At 40.3% G+C, this 8,023-nt stretch overlaps 1 protein-coding gene across 2 annotated transcripts in view; it reads left to right on the forward strand.

Moving 5' to 3' along the window:
* LOC138793232 (protein argonaute-3) overlaps positions 1-5,397 on the forward strand; it is an 86,273-nt gene extending 80,876 nt beyond the window's left edge. For both annotated transcript variants that reach the window (XM_069971651.1, XM_069971652.1), the window contains exons 18-19: positions 1,410-1,609; positions 2,985-5,397. In XM_069971651.1, the coding sequence (XP_069827752.1) occupies positions 1,410-1,609; positions 2,985-3,093 (309 nt within the window). In that variant the 3' untranslated portion in view covers positions 3,094-5,397. The remainder of the gene's footprint in view (positions 1-1,409; positions 1,610-2,984) is intronic.
* Positions 5,398-8,023: the final 2,626 nt, after the last annotated feature.

The following is an 8,023-nucleotide window of genomic DNA, read 5'->3' on the forward strand; positions in this document are numbered from 1 at the left end:
AGCGAATAATGATTATATCTTCTCTCCAACACTAGGGTAGCAATCGAAATCAATCGAAAAAAGGGGGCAGATTTTTATAGAACTAGCCCTTAATGCTGAATCCTACCTGACATCAGAAGACTTACCCTAAAAGGGGCACCCCCCCCCCACTTTAGTTGTCTATCCTCTATGCAAGCATGTTTCTCATCCTTATCTGACATCAAATGTCTCATAGATAGAAAAGAGATTTGTAGATACAGGCAACTTAAAGGGAACCTGTCACCCCCCGTGCCGGGGTGACAGGCTCCCGACCCCCCGTTAGAGCCCCATATACTTACCTAATCCCGCCGGGTCCCGCTTCTGGAGGTGGTCGGGTGACTGAGATCTCAGCTGCTGCAGCCCGGCGCGCGCGCTGAGAGATGAGTCCAACACCCATAGAGAATGACAGGAGAGTCCAGCTCTCTGTCATTCTCTATAAGCGTTGGACTCATCTCTCAGCGCGCACGCCGGGCTGCAGCGGCTGAGATCTCCGTCACCCGACCACCTCCAGAAGCGGGACCCGGCGGGATTAGGTGAGTATATGGGGCTCTAACGGGGGTCGGGAGCCTGTCACCCCGGCACGGGGGGTGACAGGTTCCCTTTAAAGAAACGAGTCATGGATGGATTTTGTGTTGGTCTTTTTCCTTTAACTAGCCCCTAGGCTTGAAAAGGTGGCTCAGATAAGTACCGAATTTTCCGGCGTATAAGACGACTTTTTAACCCCAAAAAATCTTCTTAGAAGTCGGGGGTCGTCTTATACGCCGGGTATGGTCACCCCATATGTGGCACATGGGCACATAGTGGGGCAACCACTATAAAAAAAAACAAAAAAAAACCAAAAAGTTAACTCACCTTGGGCCCGTTCCTGGCATCCGCGTGTATTCTGGCCTGTTCTCGGCGCAGGCAGTGTGACTTACACTGCCTGCATCGGGGATCCCCAAAACTCTCCTGAGCAACCGAGCGTCTCATCGGAGAAGTTTGGCTGTCGGGAGAGCTTCGATACAATGACAGAGGAAGCCTCTGTCATTCTCCTGAAGCTCTTCCGGCAGCCGAGCGTCTCGGAGACAGGCAGGGGTTAACACCTTCTGGCGTACAGTGTTCAGAGTCAGGGGTCGTCTTATACGCCCAGTTGCCTTATACCCTAGAAAATAGGGTAACAATTTGGAGGGATAAAGTGATGGTTCAATATTGACATCACTTGTAATATATGTTGCAGACTTTTTATGCGTATAATGTATGTTCTTGGTATTGGTTGCATATTTCACTGTCAGATAACATTCTAGTTTAGTTGTCAGAATCTTATGGGAGCTACTCAGAAATTTGTGAAGCGCTACAAAGTGTGACTTGGATTCTCATTGTTATTCAATGTTAACATTCAGCTTTGTCTTTAGGGTACTAGCAGGCCTTCTCACTATCATGTCTTGTGGGATGACAACTGTTTCACTGCTGATGAACTCCAGCTGCTGACCTACCAGCTGTGCCACACGTATGTGCGCTGCACGCGATCTGTCTCCATCCCTGCACCTGCCTATTATGCTCATCTGGTTGCATTCAGAGCTAGGTACCATCTTGTGGACAAGGAGCATGACAGGTAACATTTCTTCCCATGACTTGTGTTCCACCATCTTCTTTCTTCTTTGTTTTTCTTTTCTTGTCTTTTTTTTTTTTACTTTTGTTATTCATACAAGCATTGTGCAAGGTCCAAGATAAATGTTGACTCCTGCCACACACGTGAACTTTGCAGGGATCATGTTATTTCCTACTGCAATGTGACACTGACAGTTTAACGGTGATATTGAACATTTGCCAACATGCATTTGGCCACCTTTAAGATACTCTTTGTATATTTTGATTTCGTTACACTTCTTTTTTTCCCCTAAAAATATAACTTCAGGGTTACATTCCCATTTCCATAGTAAGATAAACGGCAAAAATTCTTTATGCATCTGGACTAGTCACTTAAAATACTTTTATGTATGTCATGTGCTGGTCAGTATCCATAGCAACTGATCAGCTGCCGTCAACCGATAACTTTAAGCAATAGTTTGTTACCATGGAAACCTCAGGCTGATTCGGTGACCTTATAACTTTGTAATTACAAATGTAATTTTGAATGTCTTTGACCTTAAATAATTTTTCATGAGGCTTAAATTAAATGTACAGCCTTGTTTCTACGTTTTCTTGACTATTGGCCCATTTTTCATGAGAACCGTTGCTTGAGATGCATTCATGCAAACAAGGATGGAGCAGGATGTCCTAGAGAGGATTTCAGTGTATATTAGTTTCTCTTCTTTGTGCTGGAAAATCACTTTATTCCATTGGTGGACAATGTCATGTAGGCGGGGCTTCATGGCAGTTGGGCCATCTCTCTCTTAGGAGAGGTGGTCAAACTGCTGTGAAGCCCCGCCTAGTTGACACTGAAATCCTCTCCAGGACATCCTTCTGCATCCTTATTTGCATGAATGCATCTCAATTTAAAGAAGACGCAGACAAGTTTTATACAGGTATTTATCAAATGTGGAGCATCTAAGCTTGTGGATGGTGCAAAGGGTGACATTATGACTTTAACATACAGAAAAACATGGTCAACCAAGTTTGTGAACATCAAAAAGCCTCTCCCCAGTCTACAGGAGCGTGTCGAAAAATAATAAAGGCAGGGAGAGAGGCCCTGCCTCATTGACACCCTGCCTCACCACTGGAATAAAAGTTGTTTTTAGCCTGAATACCGGTCCCAGCAGACAGGCAGCCCTGGGACTGGACATGCTGTGATGAAGTCTAGGAAATGGTACCGGCAGTACAGATTTGCTTTAACGTACACAAAGACTTGGTTGACCGCTTGTGAATGTCCCTTAAGGATTCTATTCACCCACTTTCCCCCTCATTTTTCTTTTAATGGTCGATATGTATTTTGCATTGAAATACCAGCATGATGTCTTATAACATTAACGTATTGTTTTATTCTCTAGTGCTGAAGGAAGCCACGTATCTGGTCAAAGCAATGGTCGGGATCCACAAGCCCTTGCCAAGGCTGTGCAAATTCACCAGGATACCTTACGTACCATGTACTTCGCATGAGAGCAACTTTTGTCCCTAAAAATGCACAGGTTTGACTTTCAACAAGGAACCTGAAGGATCTCATGTGGGTTTTTTGGGGCACAGTAGAGTGGTTCACATTCTCCTGCCCTCCCATCTCTCCCAGGCCTTTTCTTCTGTCTTGCACTGAAGCCCAGGCACAGTGATTGAGGGGAGGGCTAATCCTGGGAATAGAAGATTTATGAGGAACACAGCACTATTATGCAATATGAAACCAGCCAACTGCTAGATTGTTGTAATGGAGCCTCTACTTGGATGCACTGCTTACATTTTATCTTTCTTTTACTTTCCAATATTTTAACCCTTTTATGCCTTTACCTCAAATTGCTCTGCAGCACTAGCTGTCTTTGCAAAAAAAAAAAAAAAAAAAACGAAAAAAGCAAAACATGGGGATGAATGGGACTATGTTCGCATATCTGTACACACATGGGCTTTGTTTTCTGCTACTTGGGTATACAGCGTAGTTGTGGTGCGACAGTTCCATTCAATTTGCTGTGGGCCTCTTTAAAAACCAGTCAGTATATTATAACGAATACCTGACATATGTACTGTTGACCTCATCTGTCCATCCTGTTGCTATTCAAGTACGTTTTTAAACTCCAGATACATGGGGGTTTCAATGCAGGAACAGGCTCTTGTGTGCCCAGATACATTTATATGTATCATACATATATATATACACGTCTTTAGCTATTGATTACATGTGTATACATACACTGCTGTGTGTGTATATGTGGTTAATGGATATGAAGTAGAAGGATGTTCTGCAAAAAAACTAGGATTTTTATTAGTGGCACCATCTGTCTCCTTTTCAGGTCCCATCTTTTGCCTTTATGTCAACCTCATTTGCATAAGTCATGTCCTTTAATGCATCCCCTTTATTTTTCTGCAAGATGCAAGCGGGTATTGCATGTGCCTAGTGCTACGGTCATGAAAGTGACTGGATATATACTTATACAGCTATTACAACAAGAATATTGCCACTTATTTCCTGCAGTGCAGCAACAAAGATGTTGGCATTGGAATAGGAAAAGCTTAGCACATGACCCTCACTGGGTCTTGATCTAGAAATCATGGCCTAATTTCCTAAACTCTCTACATATGCATTTTACTCTTGTGCAAAAAAAAATAATCAGAAAACCCTGAAAAATTCCACATCCTAATATTCACTCACTCAAATTCTTTCCCAACTAAACCCTAACTCCATCCCCTTATTCTGTATGCTGCAGACAGTTATCCATCCCGGCACATTAGGGGGAGGGCCTTATCCTTTCATGCTCCAAATACTGTTGAAAACTACTTTAGAAGGATGTGGAAGTAAACCTCCTTAGTCATGTAGTGTATACATGGTTGTGTGGGAATGGTAAGCTTTTCTAGTACTTTTTATATAAATATATAAATGTATTTATTAGATTAATGACACTAATTTAATTATTTCAGAACCTGTTCTCTGCCACCATTGTTTTTATAAGCAACATTTTTTTCTGTGTGACTCACAAGATGTATGTTTTATTTTGCTCTCATTTTAGTGCAATAAGCGTAAATGAATTTAAACCCAACAATGCCAAAGAGGCCTGCACAACCCTGCTGGCCCCTGTGGCTACTTTGGGATTAAAATAATTGAAAGCCTTAACTAAGAAATGATCGTGTCCAAATAGTAAGTCTACCCTGAAATATAATGGGACATTCTGTGTTCACGTCAATTAGTAGTGCAATGCCTTGGTGTTAATGCTTTACATGTCTGAATCAGATGTTTTATTTTCATATATAGACCAACATATTCTGCTTAGTACACCTTGTCAGAAGTGTTCATGTTACTTTTAAAGTGCGAAGCTTTCAGCCACATCTGGCCCTGAACATGTGAACAGAACCATAGAATATGACTGCTTCTCCATCAACAGGCTGTTCATGACACATGGAACATCAGTCATAGGCAAATACAACCGTGTTCACACAACCGTATATTTACTTTATCTCATGTGCACATTTCTTGCCAAAAACAAGAGTAGAAAATGTATATGTATTTTATCCTATTTGGGGTAATATATAGATGAAAAATGGTCTGATAAATGCTAAGACTAGAAAATGGAATACAGTTGGCGTGTGCACAACAGTTCTACATATGCATCTGGCAGGTTTTGTGTACTTTGTAACTTCTTGAAACATTGATAAGCAGCTTAAATTATTAATATATATGTATATTTTTAGATTTTAAAAGAAATTCTGTTTAGAAAGTTAAACCCAAGCAATACTTATTTTCCTAATTATCAAAATTTAACATGCTATTCTGACACCAAAAATGAGTTGGTTTTATTACTCATTATTTTCCTTTTATTGTATTCTTATTCATTTTGTATTTAGCATACTTAAAGTAATATAAATGCCTCTTATAATCAGTATTGTATTCCAAAGATAAAATCTTTGTCCCCTATATTTTTGGATGTTAGTAAGTTAATAACAAATTATTGTTACATTGCTAAATTTTTGCCTGTCACCTCACGAGTACAACTAGAGATGAGCGCGACTCGAACATGCTCCCTGGGGCTGCATCTAACTTTATTAGCCACCAGTACTCAAATGCTGAGCAATCTGACTTGAGCATGCTCATCTCTAGGTACAACCTCTTTTGGTTTTTATTGTCCTGGTGGAGTTTCACATAATGTTTCCCATCAATGGGTATCATGCAGACTACATAATGTGGAGTTTAAGGCCTCATTAATATGTCTGTTGCGGATCCACAATTATGGACAAAGTACAGTCCCATAGGTTTCTATGGCCTTATTCACTCGTCCCTAAATTTACAGAACCGTTCCACACCAATAGAAGTTTATGGGATCTTCTGTAAATTGCAGACGTTAAGGAACTAACTTCCGCAAATAAAATTCGGATCTAGCTAGTGACATCATTTTGACCATTTCTCTTTTTTTTTTACTTCCCACTTTTTACCGATCCATAAAAAATATGCAATGCTAATGCGGATTGCAGACATAACATAGAGCTTCATTCCTAATATTCAGATGATAGCTTCAGTGATGCCACTAGTTAACATAGTATAACATTTCATACTATCAAATGTATACAGACATGTATCAGCTCTGGTGTCATTATCAGTCTACTCTATTGAAGATCATTCAAATAGCCTTAGGGCAGGTACAGTTTATGCCCATCTGCCGCACTGTACTTCTGCCCTCTCTGAGTCGCAGGCAGCATGGAGGGCAGCCTTGAACTTCCAATTGACTTCAGTGGGAGCTTTAGTGCAGTGCCCCATCTTCCTTTAAAGTAAATGAAAGTGGGGGTTTTGACAGAGAGAGCATGTTTTTTTGATGTGGAAATGGATGCATGATTTATGCATGAAAAATCTCACACAGTTATAAGCTGCGTGAACATGCCCTTATTGGCTAGTTGCTGTTCCTCTCTGATTGTATTAGTAAACTGTTCTTTAAGAAGCAACAAGGAAATGAAATGACATTTGATCATATGGCATCCAAAGTACTAATATGAAGTTAGATTTGTCCCTTTTATGGTTATTAAGAAACTGGAATTGTGATTAGCTGGAAAATCAAAGCTGTTTTCCCATTAGGATAATAATGTTCCATATTGCATCTTTTCTGTAAATGAGCTAGGTGAAACCACACTGCCTTTCCCTGCCGCTCACTGCTTTGGATTATAGGATGACCTTGGTCAAAAGTGCCTAAACCATAGGTAAACACAATTTTATTAATTACATATGAATACACTAGATTCACGATTTATAAATACAGTATTGTCTACGGATACAGTTATAGCCTGTATAATAGCCAAAAGCTGCATTCACTTTAGAGCTAATAAACAACTTGTCAACAAACCATGTTTCCATCCTCCTCAAAGTGAATGTGTTACACCAGATATTGAAATGTTTTTAAATTTGCCTTTATTTTCTAATTGTAATTTTTGTAGTAGTTTTGCTGAGCTTCTGTAATCCATTGCCATGTTCTAAACTACTGCCTGAGAGTGTAAGCCTCCGCTACCCTAGATCAGATTACTGTACAGCAGAGCTCCCAACATCTTGTCCCTTGTGAACCAAATTCAACTTCAGAAGTAGCATTAGCTGCTTCCTTTTTTTTTAATCTGTTTACATTTTTCTGAAAAATAAACAAAGCAAGTCAGTATAAAGTATTACAAATCTCGAGATATGTTACATTCAATCAGTCTTTCAACATTTAATACAGTCTTGCTTAAAGAAAAAAAACTATATTCAAAAGTCCCCCTCCCTCCCAACTGCACTTTTCTCCTCAGCAGAGTCCCTATTGGGTTTCCACCAACACACATTATCCCATCCTAGGACATATAGCTCTAAGCAGTGCTGCATTGGCTAAACTAGGACATGCTTGCCATTTATCCAAAATGTTTTAAAATTGAGTTGGGGCTTTTCAGTATTAGTACACCCATCTTTCCATTAGAATTGTAGTTTTAATTATCTCCAGTAATCCTGGCAGTTCCTCTTGCAGCCAGCATTCAGCAATTACTTTACTCACGTGGTACAGAATTTTTGCCTCTGCTAATTCTTCTCCTCCACATATCCCAATACACATACTTTGGATGATTGTGGAAATCTGGCACCAGATACTTTAAAGTTGAGACCTTGGACCTTATCCAACAGCTCTCTAAGCACTCTACAATCCCAAAACATATGTATAAGCTCTACCATTTCCTCCAGACATCTGAGACATGTTGCCAAATCTCTGAGTTCCTTACGCCCCAGAACCTTTGGTGTTCGGTATACCCTGTGAATGAGAAACAATTTTTAGGTTATGTTCATGGAAAGGACATTAACAGAACCAACAATATCACCCCACTCCTCCTTAGGGTTGAGGTCTAGATCGGCCTCCCACTTCTATGGGGTCACCTAGATATGTGTAAAGCATTTAGCCAT

Source organism: Dendropsophus ebraccatus, chromosome 5, assembly GCF_027789765.1.
Source record: "Dendropsophus ebraccatus isolate aDenEbr1 chromosome 5, aDenEbr1.pat, whole genome shotgun sequence".
Lineage (NCBI taxonomy): Eukaryota > Metazoa > Chordata > Amphibia > Anura > Hylidae > Dendropsophus > Dendropsophus ebraccatus.